Here is an 18,569-nt window from a genome sequence, read left to right on the forward strand (position 1 = left end):
TCTGGGTTGTGGCAGGCACCCCTTGGGGCACTTCCACCCAACCCACTGTTCTGCCCCAGCAGGCCCCTTTCTGCCCCAAATCTGCCCCAAAGACACTCCCAACTTTCACAATTCCTAAGAAAGCAGCCAATTCGGTGGGAGTCTGGGTTGTAGTAGGCACCCTTTGGGGCACTTCCACCCAACCCACTGTTCTGCCCCAACCCCTTTCTGCCCCAATTCTGCCATGAAGAACATCACCAGGCAGCACACACATCAATGATGACAACAGCAGAGCTTTGCAAAGAGCCGGGTTTCCGAAGCAGGCATCATATGCACAGCAGACTAGTAGCCAACAGCAGCATCAAGTGTGCCCTGCCCTCCCTTACCCGCCCAAGCATTTGTCATCTAGAGACAGAGACTGAGACCTCCAGAACATGTGATGCCGGTGAAGCAGGGAATGGCAAGGATACAAAACAACATACTCCCACATAAACATGTTGAAAGAGTGAAGACTGATGAACAACGGCACTCAATTTTTTGGCGCCGTTATTTGGGCATTTTGCGGCAGTGTGGAGCCTGTGGCACCCCAGCACAGCAGCACCACCCATCTGTGGATTCAAGCAATATTTCAATAAAAACCTTGATGATGCAACAACTCACTATATGACCCAATCCTCATTATTGGGGACCAGGGAGACCCGAGTTCAAATCCCCATTCAGCCATGAAACTAGCTAGGTGACTCTGGGCCAGTCACTTTTCTCTCAGCCTAACCTACTTCACAGGGTTGTTGTGAAAGAGAAACTCAAGAATGTAGTACACCACTCAGGGCTCCTTGGAGGAAGTGCATCAGGACATCCTTCAGTGATGTGGGGGTATGTGTGTGTTCTAGGTGTATAATCACCTTCTTCATGTGTTTGGGCCAGTGCTTGTGAGAACTGACCCTTTGTTAAACTCGTAAACAAAGATATGGAGAAGAATTGTGAAGGAAACAAATAGTTAAATGGGCCACTGTGTGAAACAGGATGCTGGACTAGATGGGCCTTGGGCCATCTGATGTTCTTAAATTACTGAGGTAAACGTTTTGGTATTTAGCCTTCGGACAAGATTTGAAAACACAGTAGAAATTTTGTGGCCGTCTGTTGGCAGCTCGTGTAGTGTTACTGTAGCCAAATGTTTCACTGAAGGGTTTTTTGTTTCATTTTTTGTAGAGGTGCCGATTACATAGGCCTTTGAGATTTATGCAGTTTTTTTATAGTTTATGTGGCGATTTTGTGGCGATTTTGGGCAATATTTCATCCAACTGGCTCACCCAGCATGATGATGTGCCATGAGTACATAGTCTTCCCCTACCTAGTGCATCTTTCCTTCATTGTGTGAGAGCATTGTTTATCAGATTATCCCTCTTCACATGTTACAAATTCTACTGTAGAGTACAACTGCTTAATTCCCCCCACATGACTAAGGAATAGGGCATGGTGTGTGAGAGATGTATTCACTCACAGTGTGCTCAAGTCTTTATGGTGTGGGAGCAGGCTGGTCAAGCAAAGTATCATAAAGCATATCAAAAGGGAACAAAAAAAGACCAGCCAATGATAGCCAGTGATACACCCGTAACTATCAGTTCTTAGTTACAGGCTAATAACCTGATATACGTTGAGTTAGATCAGGCACAGCCTCACCAAAGCAGAGTGGGAGTCGGGCAGGACACTGGAGAAAATCCTTTCACAGAAGCTTGTCCAGCACCTGAAAGAAGACTGAAGAAAGGTAAACTAAAGTGCTCAAATCCTGAAGGAAGAAACTGAAGAAGGAGCTGTGGGCAGGGGTGCACCCCAGATAGCTGCACTCTTTAATATATCTTGGTGGTGCTGACTTGCGTTGCATCATTCTGTCAAGGAACTGAAATGGCCTTTATTTGGACTACTTTTTGCAGCATTTCCCATGATGATTTCACTTTTGTCAGTAACAAAAAGCAAGCACTGGTTGCCTGCCCTGTGGGATAGCCCTTAGAGAGCTTCAAGCTTTGACAACCAATAAGGAAGAACCTTGGAGAGGTTGGACTCTAGAGGAAGAAATGGTCAGGATCCAGACTAAATTAGACATGACTAAGTCCCATCAAAATTAATTGGATTTAAGTTAGTCATAGCTAACTTATTTCATTTGTTTTAGTGGTGGTGTAGTCATGACTAATTTAGTCTGGATGCTGCCCAGGGTCTTCAAGAAGCAGAGATTCAACTCCCTCTTGTATGTATGGCTTTGGCATGTGGGCCTTACCAGAAAGAAGGAGTTTAGAGTAAGCAAAATATTGCTTTAAGGAACTCACTCCCATAACTACTGAAATAATGTATTTGTGGACCAGCTGCTGCAGGTGAAATGCTAAAAAAAGAAACAAGCCAGGGAGAAAAACAAACTGAAGGTCACCTGCTATAAGCAAGTAAATCTACACTTGTGTCACATTCCCTCAGTGAATTCCAAAGCAAATACTTAACACCTTGAGCAAACAAAGGTGGGCAATTAGATGCATCCAAGTGCTGCATTTCAGTAATGCTGAGTAAATATGAGAGAGAGAGGGAGGGAGGCAGGGAGGCATGGTCTTTGTAGCATTAGAGAAAAGCTCTCATCTTTTTGTTACTGCAGGGTGTGAAAAGCATGATTATTTCAGAAACTGAAATATAGATGGGATGGGAAGTCTCATCTTACTCAAGTAAATTAACAAAACGATTACTTATCAATTTGGTTTTCCAGAATTCTCTGCCACAGCATGTGGTGATAGTCACTAGCTTGGATGGCTTTAAAAGGGGCTTAGACAAATTCATGGAGGACAAGTCTATCAATGGCTCCTAGTCTGGTGGCTATAGGCCACCTCTGGCATCAGAGGCAAGATGCCTCTAAATACCAGTTGCAGGGGAGCAACAGTAAGAGAGAGGGTGTGCCCTCACCTCTTGCCTGTGGGCTTCTCAGAAGCATCTGGTGGGTCACTGTGTGAAATGGCATGCTGGACTAGATAGGCCTTGGGCCTGATCCAGCAGGGCGGGTGTTATGTTCTAAGACAATTAATGCAGAGTAAACTGACCTTTGTGGCTAACTTCTCATTCACTTGACCAGTCAGGGAGGATTGCACTACCAGGGTGTTCCTTTCTTTTTTCTTCTCAACATCTTTTTTGTTTCTTTTAAGAGGAAAGTTTTCTGCACAGATGATGATGAAAATAGGTTCTAGACTTTATGGGAAGAACATTGAAGGATGACTGAGAAACAGCAGACAAGGAAGTACTTTGCAAATGAAACAATTGCAAGGATCCAAATATGCTGGAATACAAAAACAACTTTTGAATATATATCTGTCTTCAACGTGTGTGTGTGTGTGTGTGTGTGTGTGTGAGACACCATCACTTCTTGCTTTACATTGGTGTTTGCTGCTACAGTTCCTCAAGTTTTTTCAGGAGTGGCTTGTCAGATGGTAGAGAAGACTGGTTTAAAAAGGAGGTAATGAGGCTGTTGTCATGCACATCCTAACCCAGGCTAGGGAAGCCCAGGATTGGGCCTGATCCGGGTGGGGCTGCGCCACTTAGCCCCATTTTTAAACCATGTCTCTTAGCCAGGGTTAAGGGCTTGAACAAGACCTTAACTTGGATACTGGGGTCGTGTGTTCGCTGTGAACATATTTAGTCCTAGTGGACACAGAGGTGGGCACCTAGAGTGCCCGTCTCCTGGGGGAATAACCAATGACACGTGGTGCATTGTGGGATCCCCAGAGGCTGGGATGCATTGTCGCAGCCTCCGTATCTCCTCACTGCAGGCATGCAGCACTGCTCATCTGAGAGCATGCTCTGCACTCCCAGAAACAAGCTCTCAATTCCCCCGCCCCACCTGCCTGGCTGTGTGAATTATCTCTGTACCTTGCACGTGTAGAAATGTGTGGCTGTTTGGATCCCAGTATTACATTTTGGCTGAAATTATTATAAAATGAATCTGTTCAGGATAACTAAAATATCTTTTGATGCTAACTAATTATAGTTCAGCCAGAACAAAATTATAATGGAGGAAAGATGGAGATGCATTATTAAAAATAATTAAAAAAACTATTTTGAAAGATGTGCCGATTCTGGATCCAATGTCACACCTTGGGTTAGCAGAGACTGAGATGGGATGAAATTGGTTGGCATTAAACAAAATCACCTGCATATAAGCACTTTTCAACAAGGAAATATCTTATTGAAGGCCATGGCAGTCTTACCACATTAGCATCCAATCCAAAAACAGTATGAGGCTGTTCTTGCGCACAGGCAAAACCAGGCTAGGGAAGCCCAGCTTGGTTTTGCCTGCACATGAGAACTGCTGGGAGCTGTGTGGCTCCTGGCGGTGGCATGACAGGAAACCCACAAGGGAGCCCCGGCTGTTAGCCAAACTATGGCTGCAACGTGTGTGGATTCTGAGTGTGGATTCTATGATAGCAAATTAGAGTGGATTCATGGCATCTCATTGAAAATCTCATTTGCTATCATAGAATCCACACTCAGAATACCTCAGAAACAACAGAACCCTGTACCCCATGGGTTAGATACCCATGGGGGTGATTGGCACCCTATGTGAACTACACCACCACTCGCTCTGGGCCACCCAGCACCCCCCAAGTGCACTTATGGGGCTGCTGAAAGCTCCATTATACCACCTTATGAGGAAAAACCTTAAAGACGCATAAACTTCAACAATTCACCAAAAATCAGCCCTGTGCCCAAATCCTTTGAAAAAATTCAGGTAGCTTCCTTGCCGCTACCCGGCACTACCACCAACCCCACACCGCTCTAGGCCACCCCTTTCCCTCCAACGTGAAGCGATACACCCTTCATTATACCTAATGGGGGAAAACCTTAAAAACGCGTAAACTTCAGAAATTCGCCAAAAATCAGCCCTCTGCCCAATCCCTCTGTAATTGGGGTGGTAGCCTCCAACCATTAGGCACTACCACACCACCCCACTCTTTTGGCCCAGATCCCACGTTATGCCCCAAATCCGCCCCAAAGACACTAAAACTTCAAAAATCCACCAAAAATCAGCCCTTTGGCCAATCCCTCTGCAATTGGGGTGGTAGCCTCCACCCATTGGGAACTACCAGCCCACCCCACTCTTTTGGCCCCAGGACCCTTTTTAAATCCAAATCGATTCGAATTCAGATTCGGATTAATTCAGATCCGAATCGAATCAGGGGTGATTCGGATGGGCAATATTCGGATACAAAACAGAACAGGGGTGTTTCGGTTCGGATCCGAATTGAAACACCAAAAATCCAAATTGCACACCCCTAACAATGCTGCCTGGTGTTTAATCAGTGCCAGTATTCTACCAAAGACAACCACAGACCTCTGTGGTCTCCAGGAGTCAAAACCAACTCGATGGCACACTTTACCTTTAGTCAACCTAAGAGACTGACTTTTAAAAGAGCATGGAAAGTAAAGATTTTCTTTGACCTTTTGTTAACACCCACTATTTTCTTGGAAGTTTACCCAACAGTCTACTGCTTATTCTGTTGCTATGTACACTAGTGAGTGGTGATAACTAGACACACATAAGGAAAGGCAAAGCCTTTGGAGAGAATCCTTTCTTTGCAAATACGTCTTGGTGACACATTTTGTTCTTGATACTTGTTAATGTGGTTCTGCTGACAGTGGCAATCTAATTATGTTTTTTGTGACATCCAAGCAACTTCATTAAAAAATAAAGTGCTTAGATTTCCCCACCCCACATAAGGATGCCAAGATCTGTGCTTTCCCCCCTTTCTTAGCTCTTTCCTTTGCTGCATCATATGTGGAAGCCACAAGTCAGTGGCCACCTATTTATTTTAACATATTCTGACTGAATCTGATAGAAACAGCATCCTTAAACACAAGGAAGATGTCTGGGAAATATAAAAGAGGTCTCAGCTGGGGTAAGCCACAGGGGATAAGATCCTTTTCAGTGAAGGATTAAAAGCAATTTTTTGCAGAGGGTAAAAAAACAGGTTTGGAGACCAAATCCTTGCATACTGTTAAGGATCATATTTGGAAGGACTCCTGTGCCTTTATATACATATAATTCTTTTACTCACAGACCATAATTATATTTTAAAAATATTAGTTCTAATAAAGTAGGTTTTGGTTGCGGAGTCAGGTGATGCAGAACTGACATCGGTGGCATTGCTTTGCTTACAGTGGGGAAATTCATAAGAGAGAGCTAAATTGCACAGTCTGATTCTAGGAATGAAGCAGGGCATGACTAATGGTGAGCTATTCCTTGCAAAGCCTAACTCAGATGATGTAATGGGACTAACATTCCTTAAGTATTGGGGAAGGAACCATAGTTTGTTAAATTGGAAACAAGGGAGCCATTTCACTTTTTGTACACTTTCCCCCACAATGGAGCTGCAGTATATCCCCCCAATCCTGCAATGGCCAATCGGAGGCAAGACAAGTGAAAGCAGTGATGGCATTGTGGGGACTCTTGGTACTTTTAGAGCAGAGAATTCCCTGACTCCTGGGTCTGAGACCAATAGCAATCTAAATATTTCACATTATCTTATGACATGGAGTTACCCACCTTTCATTTATGCATATTACTTCTTTAAACTTCAGTGGCTTCTTTCCAGAGAAAAGTATTTTTGTTTTCTAACTAAATTACATTGTTACACAGTTTTACATTAATATAAATTGTGTTTTCTATGTTAAACACTTGGAAGTTGGGACTTGTTTTCTCCCAGTTTCATTACTTTGATCTCTTTTGTGGAGGAAAGGTAACCCAAATATTATAATCAAACATTCATGCAGCATTTCTTTCACATCCTATGCTACTTGGATTCCCTCCCCGCCATGTGACTGTTATCTCATGAACAATCCAGGTTACCTATAAAACTGAGTATTCCTTCATTTTTTAAAAGACATTTCCTAGAGCTGTATGTATTTTGCATATTTATGTTAGTGTCCATAAAATCAGGTATCTGGCATGAACTTGGCACTGGGACAATCTCATATTTGAGTGGAAAAAAATGACAGCTTGCATCATTTTTTTTAAAATTATTATGCTGTTTACTCACAGACTACCAGAAGTTATTGACTAGATTTGGTGCTTTAATTTTGGGCCCTTTCCAAGGGTCTAGGATAGCTAAAGAAGAATTAAAGATATCATCATAGTATCCATGCTGTCCCGAGTAGTGTGGCCTTCTGTAGTTGATGTGTTGTAATTTTATTGATGCCCAAGATATTGAGATGGTGTTCAAGTTCTTTTGGTACTGAGGCATGTAAAATAAGGTGTCTGCAAACAGGTTTTTAAATTTTTACTTATGTTATTGTATTGTACTGTATGCTCTTTGCTGTAGTATTTATTTGGTCATTGACCGTAAATAAATCAGTTCAGTTCAGTTCTGTAGTTGATGTGTTGTAATTTTATTGATGTCCAAGGTGTCGAGATAGTGTTCAAGTTCTTTTGGTACTGCACCAAGGGCACCAACAACTATTGGCACCACTATTGTTTCCTTCTTCCAGAGCTGCTCAGTTTCAATCTGACGGTCCTTGTATTTAGTTATTTTCTCCAATTGTTTTTCGCCGACTCATCTGTCCCCTGGGATTGCAATATCAATAATCAGAACCCGATTCTTCTCGATGATTGTCAGATCAGACTTATTGTGCGCTAAATGCCTATCAGTTTGTATTCAAAAATCCCAAAATATTTTTGCCTCTTCATTTTCTGTGACCTTCTCAGTTGGATGATCCCACCAATACTTGCTTGCTGGCAATTTGTAATTCTTGCAAAAGTTCCAGTGGATCATTGCAGCAACTTTGTTGTGTTGTTGTTATACTGCTCTTTGTCTTAAGTCCCTAGGGCAGTTAACAAGATAAAAACAGTAGTACAGCTTCAGTAAAAACAAACTGCTAAAATCAAACAAAAACACTGCTATGGTAAAAAGAGAGCCAGGGGCCACTCAGGATTTAGAACTATCTCGAAACCATTTACTCCTGCAAAACTGAAGCCCTATGCATACACTATGTTCAGTACATGTACAATCTGTATACAGTGTACACAACCTGTACAGTTATTCACACATTATGTTAACAGTACTACATTTCCTATCTTTACTCTGCATTTGAGGGGCTTGTGCCCATGTGAGGCTCGTGCCCATGTTCATTTTTAAAGTTAACATACACATGTACATACAAAAACATGTACATCTATGCATACAACATAATGAGGCTATTCTTAGGACACGGCCGCCTGGGTTACCCCAGGAAGTTCATGTCATCTGGAGCACTGGGAACGGAGGGCTCCCAGCTGCTCCAAACCACATTAAGCATACCTACAGTTCACTTAACCTTGGCAGGTGATCGTCTGGGCTGTCGCCACCAGGAGAGGCCTCCCCCAGGCCCGCTGCTATTTATGGCGGGGTGTAGGAGCAGCTGTACCAAGCATGGCAGCTGTTCTAAGAAGAGCAGCCACCACATTCATAGCACGGGGCACCATGAGCTGTGGGAGGGGGGAAGCCCGCCTTCTCCCACCTCCTATTGTTGCCACACTGCCGTTTGTGTGGGCATGTGGTACAGTGGAGGGGACTGCCTCCCCCTCAGTCCTTCACAGACTCTGCCAGAGGATGTGTGTTCTTACAGTGTTGAAACCTGTAAGAAGCTACCAGCTCTTACTATTGGAAATCGGGAGCATGCATGGCTCACAACTCTCTCATTTCCCAATTCCCCAGCACTGCACAGGTTGTGAGAACCTGCCCAAAGTTTGCAGCCATATTAGTCCCCTAGAACAGAAAAGATCAAACATAGACTAGATAATACAATTATTAAGATGAATAACTAAAAAGTTAAAAAATAGCAATGTAGAATTTAATTTCAGCATTGAAATTTAAAATTTGGTTTCATAATGCATATTTCATGCATGTGTGCATGTAGGATAGTGTTATGTCGGAGGGGCCTGCCTGACAAGTTTGCATTGGGCTCAAAGAAATTGTGCTTGTGTCCTAGTTGTAGGCATATATTTCTTTTCTAGAAACTGTATGAACAGTAAGTGCTGTGGATAACATTTTATAAGAAACAATATTCTAAGTATAATCAACTCATCTGTAGTTATTTTTTCATTTCATAACATCTTCATTTCTTACTTTGAAGCTAAAGTTCTTGTCTCCCTCAATAATAATTTTGTGTGTGTGTGTTTATATTACTATTAGATACTAATTTTAGGCCTGTACTGTATTAACTCATTAATTCATATCCAGAAATAAACCTCTGATACTACAGGGGCCATGAAGGTGTTTTCACTTTTGTTCTTATTTCTTCTATTTTTTTTCGTGTATCTTGGCTGTGACTCATATAGTAATTTACAGGAATTCCCCACCCTGCGTTTACTGATTACGACTGTGTACCCTTTAAAGCATGCTAGTAAAATGAGCTTGCAGTTTGTATTGCAAGCATTCCTCCTGTGCCATGAAATGACTATGCACTTTTCCTTCATTCTTTGTTAGTTGATAACCAGAAGAGCTGCTTCATTTTAAAAATACAATAGTGTTGCTTTCAAGAACCCCTAAAAAGACACATTCTAGGAGACTGAATGAGAGACGAAGAGTTCCTAGTGCAAAATTGTTCACATTTTTAAAATGCCTTAAGCTAGTTTTGTGGGAAATCCAGTATGGATAAAAAATCCAGTGAATTGAAACAATATAGTTTGTTTCTTCATCATTCTGTGAAAGTCTGGATTTCCTGTCTCATAAATTACCTGACAAAACTGCCCATGTTTCTCAGAAGGCATCCTTTCTAATACTTTTCCAATGGGAGAGTTTCCCCACATATTCCAGGAAATTAATGGAGTTTTCAAGCCATATTAATAAGAGTTCAAAAATATGTTGACATTCATTCAATATGGTCAATGTTCCTTGCTTTTCTTGGAACATTTCAAAACAGTTCCTTGAAAGTTTGCACTATCTAATTCTACTGTGTTAAGGCTAAATTTCTAAGCACACTTACTAGATGAGGATAACCCTGTAAATATTACTTACATTGTCAGATGTGTAATATGTTTGGAAGACCTACTGTTGAATTTGCTTGCTTGTTTGTCTCCTAGTATTACCTGATATAAAATGCTGGGATCCAGCAAGCTACTTTAGGCTCTAGATGTTATGAGGCTTTAGCATATTAATTAGTCATCATCATCAAAGGCTGATTTTGGTAGATTAGTTCTTCAAAAGATACAATCCATGTAAAATCAACATAGAATAATGAACAATGTTATTGTTCTATATTGATTTTATATGGATTATGTGGCAGTTCACAGTGAGAAACATGCTGATGGTTCCCTGTTCTCTTGCAACTGTTCTGTTGTGCTGATATGTTTCCTAGACTAGTGTGGAAGCATGGAATTTCAGGTTTAAATTTAATTCTTCACACAGGGTGCATCATTTAGCTCTTCACTTTTACCTCTAAGATGTGTTCAGGATTCAGGTAATGGTAAGGACCTCCTAGCCCTGGTTCTTAATCATAAATTTGGTTGCTGCTGCTTTACTCCTCCTCACTCAGGTCATTCTAATGGCCAACCACAGCAGGATAAGAGCAAGAAAACCCAGGCAGAGAGGCTCTTGTGGAGCCTCGGGGCTTGCTCCTACTTTGCTGCTCCAGAGCAGGACTACCCTGTACTTTTACCTTAACTTTTAGCAAGCTATGAGGGGCAAAGGCATGCCTGCAACAGTTCCCGGCTAGGGATGTGCACAGAACTGGTTCGGAGGCCCTTTATGAGCCTCCAAATTGGTTCAAGGAACCGGCGATTCCGCCGGATTGAAGGCGGTGGGGGGGTCTCCCTTTAAGAGCAGGGGAGGGTGTACGTACCTCTCCCACCACTTTTCCTCTGCCGGCGTCCGTGTTTATTAATGCCCATCAGGGAAGCAGCGTACCTCCCTGCCACCCCATTGCCCTCATCTTCCAGATGTGACCGGAAGTTACTGACGCGCCTGCGTGTGTGACGTGCGTGTGCTTGTGCCAGTGTGCGCAGGCGTGTTGGAGACTTCCGGTCATATCCGGAAGATGAGGGAAACGGGGCGGCAGGGAGCTACACTGCCACTCCAATGGGCATTAATAAACACGGACAACGGAGGGGGGAAAGCGGTGTGAGTGATAAGTGCACTTTCCCCCGCTCTTAAAGGGAGACCCCCACCGCCTTCAAGCCTCCCTGCCGTGGTTCGGTGCACATCCCTACTTCCGGCAGCTCGGATCACTTCCAGAAATAGAATGCCGCTTATAGAGTGATCGGGAAGCTGGGAGCTGCTGCACTGACGTGGGCAGCCTCTCTGCTGACCATGCATTGCTTTGTGGGATACTGGAGGACTTCCTCGTCCAGATCCCTGAAGAGAGTTCTCTGCTGCATCAGTCGTGTGGATGAATGGCAGAGCTCTGGCAAGTCTGTAGTTGTGGGGGGGAAGGTAGGTATAATCCTGCCTTCCCCCCAGTCTTCCCCTAGCCCCAGGGATTTTGGTCATTTGAACAGTCTTATTGCGTGGCTCCCATATCTCTAAAGTAAAATGAAAATATCCTCTTCCAAAATAACCTCTCCCATGGGTGACCTATATCATGTGAGTCCTTCCCTCTGGAAGCATCAGTAGGCCCTATTGAGGGCTTAATAATCTAGTAACAATTGGCATGGTACTCTTCATTTTTTAATAGTAAGTTGGTGGTACATAAACATAAATCTTCTGATTACACATACCAGGTTCTTTTTATCCAGGGAAAGAGATCCAGCTTACAGACTGTCGCTGCTTAAATGATGATTGGTTGGCCAATTTAGGGAATCGTCATCCCCAGCATTTCACTCTTGATCATTGCCACGATGAAACCCAGAGAATTACTGATGTGGGATTAAAGCAGTTCTTTCAGCACTGCAAAAGTTCTCTTAAGGTAATAAAACATTTAAAATAAAGTTTATTTTGTTTTTGTAATTGTAGTAATTGGATTATAATAACTAACTAGCTTGACCCACACAGAGCATCTGCACACTAGTACTTGGTTGCTCCCCTCACCCCCTGCTACAACCCCTCTCACCCCAGAGATCTCTCCATCCTCACCTGAGCTGCACTCCTGCTGCTGCTGCTCCTCCTCCATCCCATTGCTTCTACCCCCCTCACCCCTCTTGGTTGCGGCTGCAGCATTGCAGCACCTATGAGCCGAGCTGCAGCTCCATATCCCCAGAGACCTCCCTACCCTCACCCGAGCCCCGATCCTGCTCCTCCGCACAGGAGGAGGAGCAGCAGCAGCAGCAGCAGTGGTTGGCCAGGCCCTTCCTCGCTGCCACCACTGTCATGTCCACTCATTCTCCTCAGGCTGCTGACAGGCCCAGGCCCGTCCCTTGCCTGCCTCCCTCCCTCCGCCAATGGCCTCAGTAGCCCCAAACAGCAGCAGTGGGCCCTTCCTTGCTGTCGCTGCCATGACCCCTTCAGACCACTGACAGGCTCGAGCCAGTCCCTTATTCTTCCTTCTTTCTCTCTTCCCCACTCTTCTCTCTCTCTATCTCCTCCACTCAATCTTACCCTGTCTTTCTTCCCCTCCCCCCTCTCCTTTCTTGAGTTAGCAGATCTTGTTCATCTTGTTTCCTCATCTAATTCACACAACAGCAGCCTCTTTCCTCTGAAGGGGCTCTTTCCTCCCTCATGACCCCTCTCTTCGCAGAACCCTGCCCACTGTCATTCATACATATATATATATGTGTATGTATGTGTGTGTGTATGTATATATATATATATATATATATATATATATTCTCCTCTTCTCTACAATCAAGAACATCTTCTGATCAGTAACAGTTGCATTCCAACTGACCTTAACCATTACAGGCTCCTCCTCCTTATCTGCATATGGAATCCCCACTGCCCAATCACCATGGTGCTTCTGTTCTCACAGGCTCCTCCTTCCTATCTGCAAATGGAATCTTCCACTGCCCAATCACCATGGTGCTTCTGCCATTTTTGGAGCTGCGAAGGTGCACATGATCAAAAAGTGAAGTAGGATGGACTCCTTTCCCCTCCTACCTCACTTGTTACCCGGGTAGTGGATCTGGGCTACCTGGGTCTGCAGCAGCTGTGTTGGGAGGCTTCCCAGTGGCCTAGATGACATGGGCTGCTTGGGTAAACTCCCTCCTACCCAAGCAGTCCATGTTGTGTGAACGGCCTCATAGTGTAATATAGCATGTTCAGAATTAGAGCTAACTTTCATAGTAGTGTGATACTAGGCATGAGTATAAATGACCTATCTGTAATTTAGCAGGTGAAGTGCTGCAGGGTACAAGCTGGGACCACAACACTGTGAAATGAGAGAAGAGAGAGATGGTGGTAACAGATTCCTATGTTTAATCTTGGGGTGGGATCTGGCCATTTATGGCAGGCATAGGCACACCTTCCTCTAGTATGTTGTGGTCATAGCTTCTTTTTCATGTCTGGTCATTCTAAACAGTAGGATACCAGACCACAACCTGCTTTCTGTGTTAAATCCCACTCAAACATTACTCCAAAGTGTTTTGGAGTCCAGTGTAGATACAAGCACTAATTAAAGAGAATATAATGCACACCACATTAAATATGAGATTGCTGCTCATTCAGAACACTCATATTTGTAAAAGCAAATAAAAGAGATGGGAGGGTCTCAGTGATAAGATTTTTAAGGGCAAAATTTTTAAGGATTTTTAAGTGTCCAACTTTGTAGCCCAGATAAACCAGAGAGTCTGGATTTAGAATTATTTTGTATGAAGAAATTTGTTTAGGGAGTTGAAAATTGTGCTGTAGGATATCATTCAACAATTCAATAATGCTGGAATAACCCCTCTGAAAGCCCTTTGAGTCTACAAGATGCAATGAGATTTGTTAATTACAATGAGGTTTGTTAATTACACTAAGCCATTTTGATTTTAATATTGAAGAGTAATTTCAGATCAAGAAAAGTACAATTCCACAGTTTCCATGTATTATGAAAAATAAGCACATGTACTTATGTAATGTACACAATATGAGTAGCATATATATCCTGTTTGTTGCAATAAATGGCATTCCCACAAGCAACACATTTTCCTTCTCCACTTTACACACTCTGTGGGATATTGACAAAAGAACAAAAGATGTTACTCCTAATATTTCACATATTCCAACTCAGAAATTATAGTGAAGCAGACAAAGTATACAGCACTACTGAAATTTGGCTATTTACCATTCAATATGAAAAACAAAACCACATTCTGGAACCTCACTTGGCAAAACAAATAATGAGTGAAGTCCTACTTCGTGCTGCATTATTTGTGGGTAAATGTCTTAAGTGAACTGTTCTCAAAGGATGTTTTAGTTTTCTGATGTCAGCTGCTAGCCGTTTGAATAACACAGCATTGTAATTTTCAGTGACCATGCTTTATAGTTTGTGACCACATAGAACAGGATAATTCTGTGAACAGAAATGTACTGTGCATTGAGGATAAGGTTCCCTACAAAGATATAAACCATCTTTTCAAAGGACATAATGCATAAAGTGCATCTAGCACATACACAGTTCACAGTAAGCTATCTTGAAAAGAAGGGGATTTATGTCCAATTAGTGTGCACTATGCTTTGAAGCCAATTTATTTTTTAAAGGGTTTTGGAAGTTGGGTTTGGGTGTTTGAGCATCCAAAATCCCAAACAGGACACTATCTTGGCTTAACCTATCTTAATTCTGAGAGAAGAGACAAAGAACTAGTAATATTATAATGACCTTATACAAATCTATGGTGTGGCCACACTTGGAGTACTGTGTACAGTTCTGGTCATTGTACCTCAAAAGGGACATTATAGAACTGAAAAAGATGCAGAAGAGGGTAACCAAGATGATCAGGGGCCTAGAGCATCTTCCTTATGAGGCAAGGCTACAACACCTGGGGCTTTTTAGCTTAGAAAAAAAAAGACAAGTAAAGGGAGACATGATAAAGGTCTATAAAATGATACATGGTGTGGATGGACCGAGAGAGTGGATAGAAAGAAAAATGTGTTCCTCTCTTACAACACTAGAAATGATCATCCTATGAAACTGATTGCCAGGAAGTTTAGGACCAACAAAAGTAAGTACTTTTTCACACAGCACATAATTAATCGGTGGATTTTTTTGCCATGGCATGTGGTGATGGCCACTAGCTTGGATGTCTTTAAAAGAAGTTTAGACAAATTCATAGAGAACAGATCAGTGGCTACTAGTCTCAATGGTTATAGGCTGCCATCAGGCTCAGAGGCAGGATGCCTCTGAATACCAGTTGCAAGAGAGCAAGAGAGAGAGGACACACCTTCATATCTTGTCTGTGGGCTTCCCAGAGGCATCTGATGGGTCACTGTGAAACAGGATGCTGTTACTGGATGAGCCTTGGGCCTGATCCAGCAGGGCTGCTCTTATGTAAGAATTGCATATTCTTTTCAATAACTGAAAAGAGATTTCTGTAGCAACCTGCCTGTCAATAAAAATTGGCCACCAGCTGTTGATGGCTGCTTTAGTGTGTTCCTGAATATTGCTGGTTTGCTGTCCAGGAATGTTCACAAAAACATTCCAACTCAGATTTGGCTGAGCAAAGCTTTGCACAATGTCTAGTAACCGGATAGGCTGGATTATATTGATGGGACAGAACTCGGATGCAGGCGCACCCGGCAGGTGAGCAGGCTTAGATTGGAGGATAAGATGAAGCAGCTGAAGGAAGGAAGAACAGTTAACAGTGAACTAAGAAGTAGGATTGCCCAGGGTTCAAATCTAACAGAACATGAGCAACAACACAGCACCACATCTGTAATGACTCCCCAAGATTCTCTGTGCTCTACATGGATGCTTTTGCCTGTATGGAATTATTTACTCCTACATATTAAAGAGCAATTGAAGTATTGCTTAATTTTGGTGAATCAAGAAGATTTGTTTTTTTACTGAGCAAATGTAATTATCTTTGGAGAAAAGTGGAGACAGATAATTGAAAAGGACCACAAGGGGGAGCTCATAATGCCACATAAAATATTAGGTAAACTTTGTCATACATTTTGTATTCTGTGTCTAAAACAAATTGAGTTTCTATTGCTTGAAAAGAGATGTTGAAACACCTAGTTGAGTTAGTCATCTATGTTTCAAAATCAGATTGATTTGTTAAAAGATTCCTATTGGCCGAGCCTTCATATGGCCCATTGGTGTGGGAGGGGGAAGTGGCAAATTCTCAATTTCTTTACTTTTCATTTACATTTGATTAAAAAAAAAACCAAAACCAACCCTTTAGCATGGAATTTATCACTTCACTTCCAACTGTGTGCTTTTTATCTGCAATGTGGGGAGTGTGAAGTAGAGAAAGATTTGGAGAAGGAGAACAATGAAGTACTTGCCTCATGGATTATAAATTCACCTGATCTTTAATAATGAATTATTTCCTTGGAAATACAGGGGAAATTTTGTTTTATGCAAAATTACATAAAACATCAAGAGCCCCTCCACTTCCAGACACACTTTAAAAATCAAGGAGTTTGTTCTCAAAACAACCTGGGCAGGGCAGAGCTAGCCCAGGTCGGACAGGTCATGAAAACCACCTCTCAATCCCAGTGCTCCGCTGCTAGGTAGCCCGGGTTTGGAGGATGCATGCACACCTCCTACTTCACCGCCCAGTCATGTGGGCAATTGAGCTGCCCGCAGCCAACTTGACCATAAACCAGGGGGAAAGAGTGTCCTAACAGCAAGAATTTCCCCAGTGCACAATGCTGCTCATGAAGTGCATTCTGGGATTCCTGGTGGCTCGGCTTTGCTCTCTTTGCCTCCAGATTGCCATGCTGCTCATTACAGCAGTAATCATTGGTGCACAGGGAGACTGGAAATAGCAGCAGTCATGTGTGGCAAGTTAGCTACAATCCTGCCTTTCCCCCCACCCCAGGCCTCCCCAGCCCCAGCAAGAATGGTTGTGTGAACAACCTTTATATGTAATATAGAAACATAAATAAGTCCTACAGATGCATAAAAGGACAATTAAAAATAGCAGAAGTATGAAAATGCACTGGAACTCACTCCCCATGAAGAATGGATTGCTATAGTTTTGCCGAAATGACAAAACTGATTATTTATTCCCTTTAGAATATGTAAATACCTGTTTTCAACAAAAATGTCTGCAAAGTGGTTTATATAGTAAAACCTATGTTACATAGTAAATGGGATGTCCCAAATCTGAGGGATCTCACAGTCTAAAAATAAATATAAGGAGACACCAGCAGGAAGAATTTATTTTAATAATAAATATAAGAAGACAAAAGCCACCAAGAAAGATGCTATACTGGACTAAATAGGGATTGATGCTTTCTTTTGGCTAAATGTAAAACAGCCACTACTTTAAAAGGCAGAGGCGTATCTAGGGAAAATAGCTCCTAGGGCAAGCACTGAAATTGCGCCCCCTATCCAAACATCTGATACCCATCTTTCAGATAACTTTACCATAATATCATTTGAAAAATACATGTCAAGCTCCTTAATCTTTTAATATTTCAGAAAATATTTAGCAGTGGATGTAGCCAGACCAAAAAATGCTGGAAAACTACAAATTTCAGTATGCTGGGGCTCATGAAATACTCAAATACTATGTGGAGGTGTACTTGGAAAACTAAACAGAAGTGCCTGTCTAATTCTCTACTATGCATTGTAGTATAAGTTTTAAAAATAAATGGAGAATTTGACTTTCCCCAGATACTCTGAAAATAATTAAAGCATATGCAGAGTAAACTGTCACTGCTTGGAATATATTCTAGTATTTCAGAAAGTTAAAATGAGAGAAAGAGAGCAAGAAACTCCCAGTGGTCCTTAATACTAAGGATTTCACACTGATTCAAAGACAAACTCACCATTAATAGCCATATTATGAAGACATCACATTTAACTCACTTATCACAAGAAGCAAAGTATAGCAAATGAATACAATCCTAGCTCATAAGCTTCAGCTCAGTATTCACAAACCCTGATTCTCTGTACATCATGCCAAACTAAATATGTGTACAGTGACTTATATTTTTTTTTTTTAAATTTACCTGTGGCCCCTTCAGGGGGCTTCCTAAAGGCTGTGGGGGGAGGGGGATCTGCAAAAGTTCCCTCTCCCCCTGCTGGCCTCTAGAGCCTCACAGGGACCATTTGAGCATGTGTGGTGGCCATTTTTAAAAATATTTTTTTAAATGGCCACTGAAAACAAATTGGCCACCGTGCATGCTCAAATGGCCTCTGTGAGGCCTGGCATGGCCTAGGGCCTCACAGAGGCCATTTGATCATGTGTGGTGGCCATTTTGTTTTCGGTGGCCATATATTATTATTATTTTTAATTTTTTAAAATGGCGGCCCCCTTCACGTGGCACCCAGGGCACGTGCCCTGCCTGCCCCACCCTAGATACACCCCTGTTAAAAGGTGCCTTTTTGCCCAAATAGCAGGGGTTGTGGCACCTGAGTTGGTAAAAAACCCACTGATCAAAGACAATTCATAAATCAATTATTGATTCAATTATTGATTTATGGATACAAAATACACACCTTAAGGATTAGCACAAGTGATCATAGACCAGTTTGTGTAGACAATACTGAGCTTTTGGACCAAT

General features: G+C 42.4%; 1 protein-coding gene and 1 long non-coding RNA gene across 7 annotated transcripts in view; one reads left to right on the plus strand and one right to left on the minus strand.

Annotated features, from left to right (window-relative positions):
• LOC128347663 (uncharacterized) overlaps positions 1 to 18,569 on the plus strand; it is a 95,351-nt gene that overhangs the window by 29,885 nt on the left and 46,897 nt on the right. For all 6 annotated transcript variants that reach the window (XR_008317648.1, XR_008317649.1, XM_053302595.1 and 3 more), the window contains one exon: positions 11,711 to 11,880. Coding sequence is in view for 4 of the 6 variants with exons in the window: in XM_053302595.1 (XP_053158570.1) it covers positions 11,711 to 11,880 (170 nt within the window). In the remaining 2 variants the exon portion in view is untranslated. The remainder of the gene's footprint in view (positions 1 to 11,710; positions 11,881 to 18,569) is intronic.
• LOC128347665 (uncharacterized) lies at positions 7,266 to 11,815 on the minus strand. The gene is made up of 2 exons (XR_008317650.1): positions 11,693 to 11,815; positions 7,266 to 7,821 (listed from the first exon to the last, which is right to left on the minus strand). It is a non-coding gene; the product is annotated as an uncharacterized LOC128347665 (long non-coding RNA).

Source organism: Hemicordylus capensis, chromosome 2 (assembly GCF_027244095.1).
Source record: "Hemicordylus capensis ecotype Gifberg chromosome 2, rHemCap1.1.pri, whole genome shotgun sequence".
In the NCBI taxonomy this organism is placed as follows: Eukaryota; Metazoa; Chordata; class Lepidosauria; order Squamata; family Cordylidae; genus Hemicordylus; species Hemicordylus capensis.